The sequence below is a fragment of the Sinohyriopsis cumingii genome, chromosome 14 (assembly GCF_028554795.1).
Source record: "Sinohyriopsis cumingii isolate HCF-2022 chromosome 14, ASM2855479v2, whole genome shotgun sequence".
NCBI classification, from domain to species: domain Eukaryota; kingdom Metazoa; phylum Mollusca; class Bivalvia; order Unionida; family Unionidae; genus Sinohyriopsis; species Sinohyriopsis cumingii.
Genome location: NC_142974.1, coordinates 102,757,902 through 102,778,170, shown reverse-complemented (window position 1 = coordinate 102,778,170; position 20,269 = coordinate 102,757,902). Strand labels below are relative to the sequence as shown.

Genomic DNA, 20,269 nt, shown 5'->3' with positions numbered 1-20,269 from the left:
AGATTAAACATGATCCTAATTTCAAACTTGTTTGGTCATTTCGAATCAAACAGAGAAATTGAAAACAAAGTTAAATTGATACACCTGTATGCAGGAGAGCTCTTTAAAGAACATATAAGGTCTATTTGACACCAGGTTATATACTAGATAATACTTTTTAAAAACTTTACAATATTTAAACTTGTTATCGACACATACATTTAAATTGCTGTAAATCTCATTGGTTAAAGTAGGTTATACAAGTTAAGATTTTATTTCCACATTTCACTTTAAATTTGAACATTTGTATTAAAGTTAAATTATTATTTCATTGGCAACAAAAAGACAGTGAAACTTGTGGCAAAATACCGCGAACAAAATTACCTGACACAATCAGAATTACCACACACAGGAACAAGAAACATATCTACATTTAGTCCTATTCTCATTCTAATTATATCTAATAAAATCATCCAAAATAAGGAGGCAATCTAAAGTTTATTTCCCAAAAGAATGAATGATAAAACAAATATTTTGTTTTAGCGCTCCCATTTCCATGAACTTCGGCTGTCTCGTTAACATTTACCATTCATGAAGCCCGAATGTCATTAATTTATTTGTAATTCACATTAGTGACATTTTGCTAGCTATGTTCGCCAAATAAAATTATTATAGATTTATCATGCTTAGTCAACCGCTCCGGTGGCCTAGTGGTTAGAGCGTCCGCCTCGGATGCGGGAGGTCGTGGGTTCGATCCCCGGCCGAGTCATACCAAAGACTTACAAAAACGGTACTAACAGCTGCCTCGCTTGGCGCTCAGCATTAAGAGGTTAGTGCTAGGACTGGTCGGCCCGGTGTCAGGATAATGTGACTGGGTGGGACATCATGCTACATGTCTGCGGCATGATGTCCCAGTGCTAGACATCGCTATAAACTGCCACACTGCAGACATCGTAGCGATATGACTGAAAAATTGTTAAAGCTACGTTAAAAATCCAAATCACATCACATCACATCACAGCATGCTTAGTCAAACAGTAACGCCCACTTAAAATTAAAGTCGAATACTGGAATAAGATCTTTCTCGTATATATTTTGAAAACGCGTGGTCACACGTATATGCTGTCTTGAAACAATCATCAATAATTTTCCAGTGGAACTAATCTTACTTTAAGTTCTCCTTTAAATCCTTCATCCACCCCAAGCCCACTATTATATTTTTTAATTGGGTTCGGTGAGGTAGAATAGGCTGATGCATGCTCCAGTATGCCATAAAAGGTGTCGTAAATGTCAGCAACTGAGGCAAGAATTTGGCCATTTTCTCTGCATCATTGATGTGTATATATTTTTGAGACTACCTAACTTTACTGGGCATTTTTGGCCACGACTGTACTGATGTGTCATTAAAAATATACATGTCATAAATGATGTGTCATTAAAAATATACATCTGTCATAAATGATGTGTCATTAAAAATATACATCTGTCATAAATGCATATGTTCTAACTGCAATCATGATTTGATCATATATCAAGGTACAGTTGTCTGTCAAGCAAACCAGGCAACATACACGTGTGTGCTAGAAACATAATGTATTACGCTATATCTGTGCATGCTGGGAATAAAACATTTTACTTTCTTTTGCAACGTGCACACTATTTTTGCTTATGTAGATTTATTCATTTTTCTGTTTCTAAATGGTGAGATGATATCGACTTACCACGTGAACAATCTTTGTGCTCCAAATGTTACCCAAAGACAAAAATCATTCACAAAGGGTTTCTATGGACGAGACATGAGAAATATGTTGTTCATTTTTTTTTTACACAGGAATAATGTTATCGTGTTTGTTTTGTATTAAAAGCAAAGAATGTTATTAGAGAACCGATAAGAGCCTCATCCTCGGGGTGAGATCTCTCATTACCTCTGAAATGGAAGCAGACAAGAACAAAGATGAGAGAACATACTGAACGTTGATCCGGAATAGTTTTTGTTTGAGTTGTTTGGGTAAGCACGCGCAGGAACAAAGAAAAACGATGTCAGAAATCGTTGTCTCTGTTTGGGCGAAACCCCAAAACATGTTGCCCTATCACGGCCATATTCTACGGATGTTCGCATTGTCAATATATCCTGAATCACGTGATTTATCACGCTTAGAAAGTTTTACATCGTCAATGTAGTCGGAATCACAAGTTTCTACGGCGCTTAGAAAGTTCGTCATTGTCAAAAGAAGATGCTGTTTGGATTCAAAGTTAACTGAAAAGACTTTAGAGTAATTTTCTGATAAATTATGGGTCAAATCCATTACTATGTGCTTTGTAAAAAATTACGAGAACAAGTCCTTTAGTGTCTTAGTTCGTTTTCTTTACGTCATCCGAAATAGGTATGACTACGTCTCAGTTGGCGATTAATTAATTTGTGGCAGGTACAACCCAATACTGCGAGTACGGTTAATTCCTTGTGCGTTTTCCTTTCTCTACGTTCTTGTGACTATAACCGATATCATAAAGTAAGAATGACGTCACTCCATGCATCCGGGCATCGCTCAAGGGGACATTATAATGATTGTCGTATGACAAATAGTGTTGATTTAGCTATATCAAATGCAAAACATAAGCAATAGACATTTAAAAATGGAAAAAATTAACAAACAAAACAAAAAATGTATATAGCGCTAGTGGAATCTGAGTAAAGTAATACTCCTAAAATAAATCGTTTGATACCACTTATCATGTTGCGAAATCGGATGGGAGGGAGACTGTCATATCTATAACAGACTGGAATTCCTAATTTTGCCAACCATTCCTTGCTCTTAACAAATTAATCTCATATCCCATGCATAATACTTCACTATATATATGCAACGTCTTGGTAATACATATAATCCTTTCCTTGATGTAGGCCACTGTACATATAAGTCGTTAAACGTGCTCGGAAATTATTTTCATCTTTCATAGCTCTGGTGTCATGGTTTTTGTAACATTCCATTTATCAATCCCAACAATTTGAATCTATATTCTCAATGTTATCTTCTCTAACTCGTTTCATTTACGCGATCGTCTTTTAATTTTGTTTTTGTTTTGTTCTTTGGCTTACAAGCGAGGTTAAATTAAACATTATTTGTAATTAGCTGAAACAACACATTTTCTTCAAAGCGAGCTTGCAAGAACTTTTTATCAACTAATATATAATGGCCATCATTAACGTGCTATTGATGCATACACGAAACATCTTGCGGTTTTTGTTTCTAGTATACTCAATTTCGGAAACACTTTCATGGAGTGAAACAGCGTTAATCGGGGAAATCGCTAAGTAATGGCGGATACCTCATGCATGTATCTGGACAACTGGGTAGACCCAGTATGTACATTAGGTCTGTTTGTAATCATTGCTCTAATTAGATGCATGCAAAAATCGTTGTCATTTGCGACGTCATAACGTTTACTGATATACTGTACACCGTGATTTTATTAAATGGGTACAGAAAAGCTTTTCAAGAGATTGTAACGGGGTAACCTTTGATGGCTTTGAAATAATTTTGAATGAGACAAATTGTATGTGTGTGATTTGGATTTGTAACGCAGTATTAACACCGTTCCATTCGTATCGCTAAGATGTCTGTAGCGTGGCAGTTTATAGTGATGATTAGCACTAGGACATCATGCCGCAGACATGTAGCACCAAGTCCCACCCAGTCACATTATCATGACACCTGGCCGACCAGTCCTAACACTAACCCCTTAATACTGAGCGCCAAGCGAGGCAGCTGTTAGTAACATTTTTGTAAGTCTTTGGTATGACGTGGCTAGGGTGTGAACCCGGAATCAAATTTATCACTATATTCCGAATTCAGTAAATGAGAAATATTCCGTTCATATCAACAAAGCAACAATTTCGAAAGAAATATGTTTTTAAATACCTACGTTATTCTTCCTCTGCCAGAAGTGTACCCAATAGAAGTAAATCTTGCTGGAATATATTTTGTAAGGATTCCTATTTAGACAAAATCAACATGGCGGAATGATCATATTATATTTCCGTCTGCATGGACCGGATATGAAAAATATACACCATAGTAAGGTAGTCAAATGCTATCAAAGTAATTGTAACACCATTATATAATTATTTGCCCATAATGAAAGCTATGACGATGTGTGATATGCACATGACGTTATCTGGTCAAGCTGTTGTATTTTCTGATGCGTTTTTCTGAACTTTGGCGGGAATATCCAAGAGTGCTTCAATTGGTCTATCTGTTGTACTTGCAGATTGATAACTTCGATGCCAGTCCTGCAGGACATACATTGAACGTATTTTTATAGCTACGATTAAGACCACTTCGGCTAGTTACGAAGCAAGAATTTACGGAGAAGTTGCGAATGATCGAACTGTGTTTATCATTCGTAGCTTCCCAGAAAATCCTACAGCAGCTCCAGTAGCATAAATAACCGAGGTGATCCCAAAAGACAGTGTTTCGTATTTAGCGTAAAACGCTCTGGCTAAAAATGTATGAATTGTAAGTTTATTACTGCTCCGACATATATCCGTTTGTCTCGTAGAAATAGCCGAGGTAGTTCCAATTGGTTGTCATGGACAAACGTCCTGGCCATATCATTTAATAGCGCCCATTGACGGTAGTTATGAACAGCTAATGTACTTGTTGTTGTTCTCGTTGTTGGCCCCAATAATGTAGTTTAATATATACACATATCATAACATGACCATTGAAAAACCACTGCCCTTGCACCCTGTTAAAATCGTGAATCCCTCTCGTGTGCTATATAGAGAGAACTATGTGAGTTCCTAATAAATGACGGATTATAACGCACAAATTAGGCGTGGAAAAGTAGGCATAATTATCACGAAGGTGCAGTTAAGTTATTTTATTGTTCCACTAATTATCCATTATACAGCATTTGTTTTGACATTTTCTAATTTATTCGTTTTCGTCACCAAGAAAAATTCATTCAGCAAGATTACAAGTAAACATTGTTAAATGTGACTACATACGAATTATTTGTATTCACAGAAGCCACTATTCAAAAGCCGGGTATTTCTAGAGCAGCTAACGCGTGCTCATTGGGCAATTGGTGGGACCATTCCGTTAACGTTCTCTTCTAACATCATAATTTAATTTCAATTAGCACAAGCGATTATAGCGCGTTTTAAACACATATCTGATACAATGTATATGTCCGTATGAATAATGAATGGAAACCAAATACAGACAAACGTTTATGTAGGTTCCTGCGCGCGCATCCTTGCTAGGAACTTGTTTGTTTGTAAAGTTCACATCATGTATATAATAGTCTGACTGACATGCCATAAAATGATCAGATTTGTAAAAAAAGCAAAATATTTAAGAATAATTGAATTTTAATTGTGAAGCGAACAAAGCCGGACACCGATGTATTCAGACATGATTTGTAAGTCCAAATATTTGACTGATAAAGTCCACTCTGTGGATGTGTGTGTGTGTGTGTGTGTGATTTAGATTTTTAGCGTAGCTTTAACAATTATCCAGCCATATTGCTATGATGTCTGCAGCGTGACGGTTTATAGTGATGTCCGCACTAGGGCAGCATGCCGCAGACATGTAGCATGATGTCCCATCCAGTCACATTATCCTGACACCAAATCGACCATTCCTAACATTAACCTCTTAATGCTGAACACTAAGCGAGGCAGATGTTAGTACTATTTTTGTAAGTCTTTGGTATGATTCGGCCGGGTTTGAACCCGCGATCTTCCGTATCCGAGGCGGACGCTCTAACCACTGGGCCACCGGAGCCGTCTATACAGTCCATTTACAACTTTAGATAATTAAGAAATAACCTAAACATAATTAAGAAAAACTTCATAGACATTTCTTGTTTATCTAACAAAGAAAGATAAATAAAAAAAAAATCTATCAATTTTAAAATATATATAAATCTGCAGAATGAACTCCATGCTAGACGTTATCTTAAACATATTATTTCATTTGCAATTCGGAGATATAAAACCAAGAAGAGCTGTATAAAAACACACAAGCTTCTATAATGCTCCCTCCTTTGCCTGCAGATTTACTGGACGCAAAGAACAGGAAGTCGTAAAACTGCACCAAGGGTTGAAAGAAACATCTTCAAATATATCTAAAAATATTATTGGAACTATACGGCCAGAGCTAGGCTGAACATAATTCTTTTCTATATGTATTTTTGCTAAAGTATTTTAAAAAGTTGAAAGGAAAAGGCTACCCTATTGAAAGCATCTTCTCCTCTGGCGCCATGGAGACAACACTGAAGCTTCTCCATATCGTGTCGACACAACATAGGAAAAAGCATTTATCGGTTATAAGTTGCATTGTGTAACACGAGGCGTCAGGGGCTGCTTTCGACGGTGAGATAGCTGTTGTAATTTCATTTTGCAGATACCGCCTGCCACAAGCTGTGTAGTCCACAGTCAATAGAGTTCTGTCCCGAAACCATCTGCCTGCCTCATTGGGTGCATCGGGCTTAGATTAAATGCTTAACAAGTGGATCCAGAACCTTGCACCAAGCATAACAAGACAGTACAGAAAAATACCAGAAGTTAGGTTGGTTACCTGGAACGTGAGGACACATGGACTCTAGAAAAATGATCAAACGTAAAGGACGCTAGGGAGACGTTCTTGATCAGCAATGAACTGTGAAGGCTTCAGATGTACAAGACTCTATTCATCTGGCAAAATCATGGAGAAAGACTACTGATTCTGTTGGCAGGGAAAGCCTCCAGATGTGTAACGAGAACATGGCGTTGGTTTCGAAGAGGAGTCTATACCTCCTGGCCAACCTGGTATTCATATACACTTCTGGTAGGGTTGACACAGATACTTGGCTGGCATGAATACGTCATTTTATAGGTATTGAGCCATCTTCCATAAACGTGAGTCACTCCCCTTTAACATACCATTGCTCCTCGGAAGAGTAAGTGGGGTGGACAAAAGCAATTCATTTGTTTAGGAATGGCTATCGAGGTCCTTTATGATTTTAAGTTTTGTTTAAGCAGATAAGGTGGCAACAGAACAAAGGAAGAAAGTAGTATTCGTTATGTTTGTAATGTCTCCAGTACTCGGAGATCGACTCGGGGATTTCAGAGTTTAAAATGAGGCTCACAACAAATGTAGACATTTTCTATACTCTGATCTAAATAAAGCCAGCTTAGTGTCACGCGCTTGCATAGCTACAAGAAGCAGGAAGTGTGACATGTTTGTCAGCACACCCTAGACAATGCATTTGACTGGATGGCGGTGAAATTAAAAGAAGCATATTGGTCTCCAGAGATACAGTCTTGAGGAAGCAGCGGTACAAAATTATCTGTCACTTTTGTGATGTTCGCCACATTAACAATACTAAAATCAATGATATAAAGTCACCTGGTAACAATTTTAACAAAATGTCTCAGATTTTATTATTTGATTTTAAAAAATTGATTGATCAAAGTTCAGTCATGTTTAATTATCATCCAGTTCAGTTGCTAAGTTTACCACTGTGTTTATGCTCAGACTTGGATATTGGAGTTAAAATACAAATTGAAATATGCAGTGCAGAATGCAATGTGCATGCACAAATTTACAGTTATACGAACAGGATGCAAATATGGAGGTGTAACATATGATTATACAATACAGAGAGAAATAAATATAAAAAATTTGGTGGGTGGGTGGGTGGTTAGATTTTATTTCCTTTTACAGTACACTGACAAAATTGGTAGTTGATGTGGGTGCACTACATACTAACCTCTCTTCTTTCCGAAGCTTAATAACGTCAGTGTTTACTTGTTTTGAATATCGTTTTTTTTTCTTTCTCGAACGGGTATCATTTAGTTTTTAGCATATTTCACTGCTTTTTGTGTTTCTTTTACTTTTCCAGTCTGTTGTTTGTCATGTTTGAATAATGGCTATGGGAAATGATTTTATCTAATGTTGTTATACCTTGTAGCCCCATTCCGTTTGCATAATTTAGCAACTAACAATATGTTGAAACTTAACAAATTCACAAATACGTGTTTATTCAGAAACTTAACAAATTATTCTGCTTTAACTTAATATTACAAATTTGACAATATCATTGAAATAAACTCAGCCTGTTTTCTGTATATGGTTTTGTTATTTTCAGGTCTCATTAAAACAGTAATTGTCACAGGAACGAATTCACTGTCTTTCAAATGCACAAAATTCTATCGATTTTCGTTCAAACATGAGATATTCGTTGTCTTAGTATCTATGAATTGCTAAGGACGCATTCTTACCAATTCCTACGGTCGGACAGACAAAATTCATGGGAAATAAAGCAGGACTACAAAGTTAGTATTTCAAAATGTCTTATTATCGACAGTTAGATAGCGGTAGAATGATTTACTTGTACGAAAAACGAAAGGTTTCAAATTTTTGTGTAATATATTTCAGATGAGCATGCCAACATCTTTATCAATCATTAAATGATGCGACTTTTATCTTGTGGAAAACAGAAAAACTTCAATAAAGTTATTCCTAACCATTTTATTTTCTTTAATTATTTTGGTATAAAAAAAATTGTCGCAAATTTCTACTTTTGTTCTTTACAAGTGACACGAACGGATATAGAGAATCGTCTGGCTACTAAAGAAGGAGACAATGTATACGTGTACTATAGATAGAAAAGTCACAGCTATTTAGGGCGATGAATTCGCTTGTTAGTTACCCTACCATGACATTCCAGTAAAAACGGTACAACCAGTTGAAAGATGAATAAGGGAGAAACCATAAAAACATTTAGTATATTGATTTTATACTTAATACATTATAAAATAAATAATAAAATAAAATAAATATATAGTTACATATATATTCTCAAGTTATATGCACGTACTATTATTACAAAACACACAAAAATCTACTTGAGTTCTAGCATGAGATGAAAATGGAGCCCTGTTTTCTTTTTTCAAGAATTTCTTAAGCAAAGGCGACAAATATAGCAGAGAAACATTGAATCACATTCATGAAATTACCTCATATCTCCAAGAATGAAAGATTAAAGCACAGAAAACTGTATAATATAAAAAGAATAAACGAAGTAGGTATAAATCTTACCTGTTGTGCCGATATTAAAGATATAAAACAACAAAATCCTACAGCCAGCAGATACGTTAGGTCCATGTTTTCGGCCTTGTCTTGTAATTGTTCCAGGATCCGGGGTCTTCGGACATTTAGATCGTTTCTCACTGCATGTCACGAGTTTCCGTTACAGTGACGGATGTCGCGCAAGTACAAGACATGTGACGTAGACGCACGCTTGTGGATAATTATAATTACAAAATTACTTATCTAGTCATTAGACGCCAGGTAAACTTTAATTATACATTATATTATATATCAGCTATAATTATGCAGAGAAGAACACATTTATTATACGACAAATGCATCTTAGACAGGAGTGAAATTTAGTTGGCTGGTTTGTAATGGCGCTCTCGTCTTCTTATTACATTACATATCGAGGAAATAAGACCTAAGTGGATTTGCCAATGATACACGAAAACATCCGACCAGGGGAGGACCGGGAGAGTATCAAACCCACAAACACTGGATTACAAGTCATACGTTCTGCTAAATGAACTACATTCTTAAAATATTAAAACTATTAAAACCAAAATAAAATAAAACATGTAAACGCTGATATATAGCTGAACAACATTTATTGTTTTGAAATGTATGTGTCATCGCTAAATTCATAAGGAAATCGACATTAAGCAGACCCAAAAGGTGTCAAAAAAGTAGTGAAGATAACAGATTTTTCGGGGGAAATTTAGTTTTGCTACATTTTATGGCGTTGATAAAGCTGCAATTTTGAAAGTGATTTCTTCACAAAAGTCATATGCACTTTTGTATTTGACTTAATATGCAAATGATGATAAACAACAGACAGACAGACAGACAGGCAGGCATACATACATACATACCAACCTATCATCTTACCTACCTACCTGCACACACACACACACACACACACACACACACACACACACACATACATACATAATCCGGAGGTACGAATGAGTACGCATATTTGTAACTAGACTCTTCTTGCTTATTTGCTTGGACTAGCACGTACATTTTATATTAATAGACTGGTCATTCTTGTTTGCTAGGATTTTTAAATCCATTTTATTTTACTACATTGTTTTTGCTTGTTTACTTGGATTTGTCTTAAATTCACTGGTTTGTTGAAATAATACCTCTAGTGAAATTATTGCAATTATTTACAATATCCGATATTCAATAAAAGCTTAATGTGTCTGTGGTGCAAGTATATGTAATTCTTTCCGGTACAGTGCATGATGTCCCCTCCCCCCGAGCCCGTCATTCCCGCACGGCCGTAACAGCAATAAATATCGTAACGGTACATGGCCAGACAGGCTTACTTGTTCATGTACACACACACACACACACACACACACACACACACACATGTATATACGTTTGACATGGGCATACGTGTAAATTCACGTGTTTAAATATTCTGAAGAAACAGGTAAGGTAGTAAACAAAGAATATCTGGCGGTGACACTGATTTACTTAAAATACATGTTTTAATTCTAACTCTTACGTGATCCGATGCCATTGTATTATTGAAGAAGGACATATTTCTAATCATATTGGCACCTATTACGTCTCTTTCGACAATTAGAGTCTTCATTTTTAATATCGTTGTAGAACATATTTTAGTTAACAATCAGAATTTATTTTAACGATTCTTCTATCGTTCTTTAACTGCTGCAAAAATAAACAAATAAACGAAATAAATAAATGCAAAAAAAAAAAAAATTTATACGCATTGTTGTTGATTGCTTGTGAAATATTTTCCATTTTTGTATATAAAAAACTTTTCTTTATTTTTATATATCCCATGAGAGATGCAAATGCAGGATGTCCTATCATGCAGTGCGATCCCTGATTGTGTGTTTCTGTCAAATTTAGACTTGCAGCAAAATCCCCAAACTGCCCCACGCACCCCCCCCCACCCCAAGAAAGCCCAACAGTATTGTCTGAGATTGAGCATAAAAATGAAGCTGCATTATACTTTAGTTATGCGAATTAGATTTTGCCGAATATATTTAACTGACAACAGTTGCTTCTTTATGACGTTACGTCCCTTTGACCAGCTAGTAAACCATGTACAATGACCACGAGCAGCAGAGAGGGTGAACAGACCATAGAATTCCGACAAAACAAATAAAACAAACAAATAAAATCATCTCGTAGAAAGGTCAAGATTTTACAAATGAACTTTTCCTTGAGATGTTTTATTTCTGTAATGACCGATTGTACTAATAAAACCTCAGTTCGAAATAGTAGCTGAAAAAATAAAGTACTCTACGTGTTTATTTATTTCTTGTTTATTTTTTTGACGACCAACGTTGGTAGGTACCCTCTCTGCTGCTATTAATTTACCACCATACCAAGTTTGATGAATATTTTTCAACGCGTTCTCGCTGTCGTTTTTCCTCATCTGTTTCATCTTCATCTGTTTCATCTTTATTTGTTCTATGTTTCAAGTAATATTCAAGTTCTGATGGTGGTTTTTCTATTTTTGGATTTATGTTCTTTCTGTGTTTATAATATATCATCAAACTTCTGTATCGATCTCCACCGCAATTTTTACAAATCTGATATAATCCTCTAACGCCGTTGTTACATCCAACACAACTTCGTGGACCAGCATGAGGATTTTTCTTTATAAGATAATTATGTTTCTTGCAATATTCTCCACGGCATTTTTTATTACATTTATCTGTTGTTCCTTGACGCAGCCACGCACAGTTGTTCATTATATTAATGATATCTATTTAATTCAATTTAATTTTATCATCACCCCTCTCTGCTGCTCCCCTGTTACCCAAATATTTTATCAAGACCCACACGATATCTTGTTCTTGGATCATGTAAATTTATTGTTATAAATCCATGCGGAGTAGCTTGCGCTCGTGAGAAGAAATTTTTGAATTTAATTATATCCATGTCACCACCACACCAAGTTTGATGAATATTTCGCAACGTGTGTGTGTCTACGCCATTAAACACAACTAAAATGTTGCAGTTGTCTCTGATCACCTTCGGAATTTGTGTATATCGTTGAGTAACATAGATCACGTCTGTATTTTTATGTCTCCCTCGGGAAAATATTCTGGCTGGATTTGATTGTTTATCTAGCATCACATCGTCGTATACAACTAAATTATTAATAAATCCGTCTATGGAATCTACGGATGGTGCTTCATCAATATCGGTTATAAACTCTATAACATCATTATCCTCATCCAGTAATCGTGCGTTTTCATTGAAATCTTTAAGTACATCATAACATCGTTGATCATCAACGGATGGTGCTACTAAATATAATTTATCCCATTTCAACCATCTCATTATCAGATTAAGTAATAATTGCGTCTTACCCGATCCAGATGGTCCTATGATAATCATTCTGATGGAGTTCGGTTGCGCAGGATGGTGTTTAACTGGCTCTCGCTGCCGAGTTGCTGAGAAATCAATTATATCCATATATATTATAACATGAATTTATATTGTTTACGCTGTAAAGTTAAAACTCCAACTACTGATTTAGCTACAGTTATAACAAAAAATAAAAAAATAGCGTACGGTGGAAAATGTTCTGTGTGCGGTAGAAAGAAATTTTCGTTTTTACCTAATAAGCGCGGTGGTGATATTGCTAATTTGATGTCAAAGTTTCCAGGTACTCCATGGGCTAAATATCCAGGAGGAAAACATCTACCAGGATATAATTATTGCGGTCCTGGTACTCGACTCGATATCAGGCTCGATGATCAAGATCAACCAAAACCAGGCGAGGAACCAGTAAACGCTATTGATCGAGCTTGTCATGCTCATGATGTAGCTTATAAAAGTCAAAATCTACAAGATAGGCATATTGCAGATGTAAAATTAATTCATTCATTAAATTCTATAAAAAATAAAAATATCAGAGAATCATTAGCTAATTGGTTAGTAAGATCCTCGATGAAAGGTAAATTAGCGATTGGGGCTGGTAATTAATAATGGAATCAATTTATTATTCACCAGTTGGATACTGGAGAGGCAAAGCAGCAATTGGTAAACTCGCTGATGCAGCGGCGGTTAAACATTCTACTGCTAAAGCGTGGTTGTCCAGGCAGGCAATATGGCAAATTTATCTACCACGTCCTAAACAAATTCAGTACGCGTATTTCGATGTCAGTGTTCCTAATAAAGTTCATCAAGCTGATATTCTGTTTTTACCGCATGATACTGTGCGTGGAAAAACGTACAAATACGCGTTAACCGTAGTTGATGTTGCAAGTAGATATAAAGAAGCAGAGCCGCTATCAGCGAAAACATCATCTGAAGTAGCCGATGCGTTTGAACGAATTTATCAACGAGGCGGTGGACCACAAGGTGGTCTACGATGGCCACAGCTACTACAGGTTGATCCTGGTAAGGAATTTCTTGGTCCAGTATCATCGTTGATGAAACAACATAATACCAAAATACGACGAGGTCATACTGCAATTCACCGTGATCAAGCAATTGTTGAGCGATTTAATCGAACACTTGCTGAGCGGTTATTTGGATATCAATACGCGAGGGAATTTATTCAGGATAAAAGATCTCGCGAATGGGTTGCAAGATTACCAGGCGTGATAGCTGCATTAAATAATGAGATCACACGAACAACCAACATGAAACCCATTAGCGCGGTCACAAAAATAAATATACCAACACAACGAAAAGATGTTGGAAAACAAAAAATATTAGGTGATGTTACAGTCAGATATTTATATGAGCCTGGTGAACTTGAAGGTGGTAAAGCGAGAGCGACTGATCCTATTTGGAGTGTTACCACACACAAAATATCTACCGTGACAAGATCCACCGGGAGAAACGTAGGCGTTTCCAGACCTGCAATCTACAGATTAGATTCGGCCGCTCCTCAACGTGGATTTACACGTGAACAACTACAAATAATTCCCGCGGATACACAACTACCACCAAAATCACTCCGGTGATTTCGATCACTTAACTAGCGCCTCTACGTCGATTACACTCAAGACAGGTTAACATGGTATTTTCTCGTGTATGACCGCGACTATTATCTTTTCTATCTACGGTAAATTGTCTTGAATCATTACTCGAATACCGCCATAACATTATACAATTACAACTGGTGCAATGATTATTCTGCTGCTGTTTTAACTCAATAATAAATTCAACATCAAGATCAAAGTCACGTTTATTTTTTTTATCAGATTGTTTGTATCCGATTAATTTTTTTCTTATTATATCATCATCGATGATGTTAAATTTATCAACGATTTCAGGAATTATGATTCTACGTAATTGAGATATATTTCTGACCCTCGATACCGCTAAATAAACTAAATTTGACCACTCGATGCGATCGTCTACAATCCAGACTCGTGTGTCAGAAATAGTTAATCCCTGAGACGAGTGGATCGTCATGGTGTATCCCAACACCCATGGAGATTTGTCAGCGCGTAATGCATCTTCAACCACACTGATATCAACGGCGACAATATCATTTAATACGAGATTTTGATTCTCAGTCTGTCCTGGAATATCAACATTAATATTCTGTTTTCGTGTATCTGATGGTCTATAACACAACGGTACGGGTAATTCTGAATATTTTTCTTTATGTAGTTGAAATAACTGCTGTTGTAAAGCGTCTCTGATTATTTTTCTACTTGCTACGATCAAATCGGTGGGTCTCCATAATTTCAAAAAATCACTCATTGATGTCTCTGAGATCACTCCACGTATTATTTCACACTGAATTTTGTTTGATTGTAATCTGATTAATTTTTTAAACTCCCTCAAATTTGCATCAAGAGCTCTATGATCATCATCTATTTCTTCGTAATAATCAACGAAATTTTTTAACCAATCATGTGGAGATGGTCCAACAAAGGGCGGCGGTTGACCATGATCGCCACACATTATTATGGCGGTATTTTTTGTCAACAACCAATCAAGAAACATTTTTAATGTATCCAATGAGACCGTGCATATCTCATCCCAAATAATTATTTTAGGTATATATTTTTCTCCCATCCGTTCAGGAGTCCATGTATCTCCGCGCCACCGAAAGAAACTATGATACGTACACGATTGTACTTGCCGCTGTTTCATCTCACGCGCGAGTCTATGTGTGGGTGTCAGCACGATTATATCTGAATTTCTAAAAACATTAATCGTTCGAGTTGTTTTGCCGCATCCACCAGGTCCATTGAGATATACTGTCTTATATCTGGTTATTGGATCACTCAACGATGGTGCTTTCGACATTTCTGATATTTTATTACCCTCACGATAAAAATCTCTCATTGGAACATCTGCTGATTCTGTGTAATTGTGTAATAGTTCCTTTTTTATTCTCCACGAACCCCATCGTTCATCATTACTTGTAAATTTCATGACAAGTTCTAAATATTTACTTGAAATATAAAACGAATCCGTTGCGACTCTGACTGCGGTCTCAGGAAATCTATTAATCATCGATAATAAATTTATAGAAACATAAGCCAACATGGAAGATCTTAGATGAGTATATTGTGGGGATACGTCATTTATGTAACTAACGATCGCACCTAATTTTGTTCCGTCGGATAAATAAACACTCTCTCGATTTACAAATATATTTTTCGCTGTTGTATCAGCGATTATAAAATCGTACTCGGCATCATCTAGAATTAATCGTGCGTGATGTCTTTTATAATCATATGCACCACCTTGAGTAAATTTACCTATAATTTTTCTACCGAGATCTTTTGCGGTTTTGAGTTTATTAGGAATATCATCTTCGGAAACATCCTTAAACTCGCTGATAACTTCAGAATCTGACATGGGCAACCAAACTTTGGTCTGTGCATGATATGATATAATTGCCTCACTGACCACCAACGATGTCAGTATCATACAATCTAGCATATATCGTAACAAAACTATAGGTGCCCAACGTTTTTCACAAAAATGTCTGCCAAACCAAACATAACAAATCTTGTGAAGATTTTCGTTAAACTCGAATGACTCAATACAGGCGAATCCAGTCAGATCAAAATCAGGTAATGGTCCATTAATTGCCACTCGCGTCATCTCGTTTGTAGGGTGACCAAATCTTTCAAAGTACACAGAACAATCTCCGTATCCCAGAAAACTTCCTGGATAACATGCAACCATATCAACCGAAATAACATCATTGTAATTGTATTTGGTATTCCATAATCCGCCATGTCCATATTCGACGCAACTTGCGCGTACGTCCTCGAGTAAATCAAATCGTGTTGGTTTCCATGAATTTCTCTCTCTGGCGAAATGAGCCGCAACAGATGGAACGGTAAAACAATTAGTTAGTAATTTGTCAGTATTTTCCGCGTGCTTGTACTTGAAAAACGTCGCGAGATTTTTCATCTCGTCATGGAGGGATTCTGTGCGATATATTTCACCGTTCGGTTTGACAAACTGATCAAATTCACCCTCCTCATTACTTTTAAATAACCATACCGATACAGGATCGGTTTTACTTATTTCTTTAATAAAATCAAACATATCTGTGGGGTAAAATCTAACAGTTCGATCACGTGGAAATATTGTTACCGCGTTAGTCCATGCGTGCGCGTTATGATCGATAATATTTATTGGAGTTCCCTTCGATTTATATTTCGACTGGTACAGTACTTCTCCCGTTATTGTCGCCACAGTTATTGGAAATTTTAATATTTTTCCTAACTCAGCAACATCTTTTATTGTAGCACCGGTATCCTTAACTGAATCAGCCCACGAGTTTATTTTTTCACGCCTTAAATCAGTTAATCCATTTCCACGCATCGCGTTTGTAAAGTGTTCTATTACTCGTTCGGCTACACAATTTAACCTTGAAAATTTCATCGGCGCTAGTTTATCAACGTTGGGTTTTTTATTTATCTCATAAATTCCATAAATAACCGCTGTAACAGGATACGCTCGTTCATAATACGGTTTGTCAATACCCGTCAGTAGACCCGGTCTGGAATTTTTACTTAATATGATAGTTTTATTATTACCAAGGACAGGATCATATTTGTCACGGATAATCCAACTACCTGTTTCTGTTAATACAATAAATTTTACTCTGAAGAAATATTTTTGATTGCCCTCGTATTCAGCGATGTAGTTAATGATAGTTGCCGCTCGCTTGTCGTTCATTGTGGCGTCCGTGACTTTGTCGACACTGACTTTGTCAAGGCGTATAATCTTGAACGTTGACCATGTATGAGATGCACCATCCGTGTAAAATTCTTTCTTGGCGTCGTGAATTTTCGAGATCAAACTTTTATTTTTCGGATCAACCAAATCTCGTACTGGCAAGTCAGAAGATAATCTGTCAAGGTTGAATTTATATTTAACAGGCCTAGTTTGGGATAATCTCTCAAACTCGTTCATATAATTAAAACAAATATTTAAATAAAGAAAATTATATATATATATATATATATATATATATATATATATATATATATATATATATATATATATATATATATATATATATATATGTCTCAATGTAGATGGTTGATGATCGGCTCAGTAAATCGATGCAACAAATCCTGTAGAAAGGAATTTTGTTGGATGCACTCACAAAACATACGACGAGGAAGTCTAGGACCAATACCATGTCTACGGTGTGGTATTGGAGTGCGAGGCAAAACAGAATTATGTGGAAAGTGCGGCGGAAAACGGTTCAGAGAACTTAAAAGATATTATGACAAAAAAAATAATAGCGGTGAAAACGCTATAAAATCCGTGGAGGATTATATATCAAGATTTCAGACAAACAATGATTTAAACGTATACTATTATTATAATGGAGCAAAATATATTTGTCCCACATCCTGTCATAACAAACTATGAATCAAATATTAATGGTATCATCAGACACTGCAAGTTGAAGAGACAAGTTGGTTATATTAATAATTTTGGTTATCTTAGATTTACAATTGGAAAGAAACATTATCTGTGTCATAGATTTACGTATGAATGTCATAATGGGATGATCAATGACGGTCTTGTTATTGATCATATTGATGGGAATCCTCAAAACAATAATTTATCCAACCTTCGTGTTGTCACATACAGCGAGAATAAGATGTAAGACAATCGGAAAGAGGGCGGTAATTTCCACAAACATAGAAACTGGTGAAGAAATAATATTTCGTTCAATGCATTCAGCTGCAAAATATTTTGATATTCACTCGCAATCAGTACAAAGAGTGGCAGAAAATATATATAAAACAGCTTTATCGAAAAAATATAAGCAGAAAATCATCTTTCAGTATCAATAATTATCATCACCACATTATTAACTATCATCACCACATTGAATTAATTTTTTTAATTTATGTCACAGTAGGTCCTCCATACACTACTGAATTTTGATTATATAAAAGGGAGATTACTTTGTAATATATAGTTTTCTTCGTAGATTTTGATTTTTTATGATCGTAATTAGTTTAACTAATTACATCGTAATTAATTACTCGTAGAAGTATTATTTATGGTTTTTAAATATTTCCCATCATACAACATTACGAGAGATCATGACAATGTTATTGATCCGCAGGAAGCTGTGTGTAGAACAGAAACCGTTGTCATGGTAATCGATCTGCAGGTGTGTTCATGCCACCGTTATTATTGATTCGCAGTCTGCTTAGGAAAAATGCTGTTATAAATACAGAAACTGTTGTTATTCAGAAACCGCTGTTATAAATACAGAAACTGTTATTATTCAGAAACTGTTATTATTCAGAAACTGTTGTTATTCAGAAACTGTTATTATTCAGAAACCGCTGTTTAGTGTAAATATTGGTTCCTTAGCTATATAGCTTAACTATATATTAACTTCCAAAACATATGTTCGTAACAAGGTTTGATAGCTTAATCAGTATGGTATTGGACTGTGACGCTCGAGGTCCAGGATCAAACCCCCATGGCTGACAATTTGTCGGTGGTGTACGCATAATTGCGATTTTTATAATAGTGGGGGGAACCGCAACCCCCCCCCCCCCCGCTCAGCAAAATTCCTACCCACAATATTGACTTGTGGGTGATACATATTTTCGTATCACCCACTGGATTAATTATTGTGGGTGGGTTTTTGCTGAGCGTGTATCTTTGTACTGTCCTTAGTTAGTTATATGTTTGTGCCGTCCAATGCATAATCTGAGCTCGCTAATACACTCGATAGGGGCTCTTCATTCATTGTATATAACCATTTCATTGTATATATCCATTTCCTTAGTTAGTTATATGTTTGTGCCGTCCAATTCATAATCTGAGCTCGCTAATACACTCGATAGGGGCTCTTCATTCATTGTATATAACCATTTCATTGTATATAACCATTTCATTGTATATAACCATTTCATTGTATATATTCATTTCATTGTATATAACCATTTCATTGTATATAACCATTTCATTGTATATATCCATTTCATTGTATATAACCATTTCATTGTATATGTTGTGCTGTCCCTGAAACATCCCGACGAACTCGCTAAACACTCGATAGGTGTTCTAGGGATATTTTTTTTATTTTAAAGATTTATATATTATATAATGAACCATGAAAATATCAATGATGTAATTGTTGCTATTAAAAAATTGAAAAAAGATGGAATTAATATATCTGATGAACTAAATCCTGAAAAAATAGTTTCTGACTTTGAGATTTTACAAGAACGTAAAACCCAGGGGACACACACACTATCATCTGAATACAGGCTCATGAAACGGATTCAGGCGGCAATGTTTCAGTCGCTAGCTACCGTAGAAGATGATCATGTGAAGGAGTTCGTTCCTCTCTCTGCCGCCGTAGAAAGAATTAAATCGTTATTATCCCACGAGTATGAGGCAAAGAAAACGATTAGTACTCGCATAAGACTATTAAGAAAAATTATGTTAGAGAGTAACTTCGTTACTGGTGAAACGATCCAGAGTAGTAATTCCGATGAAGATGACTGAGATCTTTGATCAGAAATATTATTTCTGAATTTGATGGGTTAGTTGGTATTTAGAATCGAAGATTCTTATTTATGCAATTTATAACTCTGATTGGCTAGTTGGTACTTAGAATCAAAGATTCTTATTTATTATTTATTTCTGAATTAATTTGTTTTTTTACTGAAATTTACAAAATTGTGCAAATTTCTTAATTTTGACTACCATTTACCCCATCAATT

At 35.8% G+C, this 20,269-nt stretch overlaps 1 protein-coding gene across 3 annotated transcripts in view; it reads right to left on the bottom strand.

Annotated features, from left to right (window-relative positions):
* Window positions 1-9,277, bottom strand: part of LOC149784516 (uncharacterized) — a 51,916-nt gene extending 42,639 nt beyond the window's left edge. For 2 of the 3 annotated variants that reach the window (XM_089932608.1, XM_089932610.1), the window contains exon 1: window positions 9,072-9,277. In XM_089932608.1, coding sequence (XP_089788734.1) covers window positions 9,072-9,137 — 66 coding nt within the window. In that variant the 5' untranslated portion in view covers window positions 9,138-9,277. The remainder of the gene's footprint in view (window positions 1-9,071) is intronic. The other variant, XM_089932609.1, reaches the window with a different exon arrangement.
* Window positions 9,278-20,269: the final 10,992 nt, after the last annotated feature.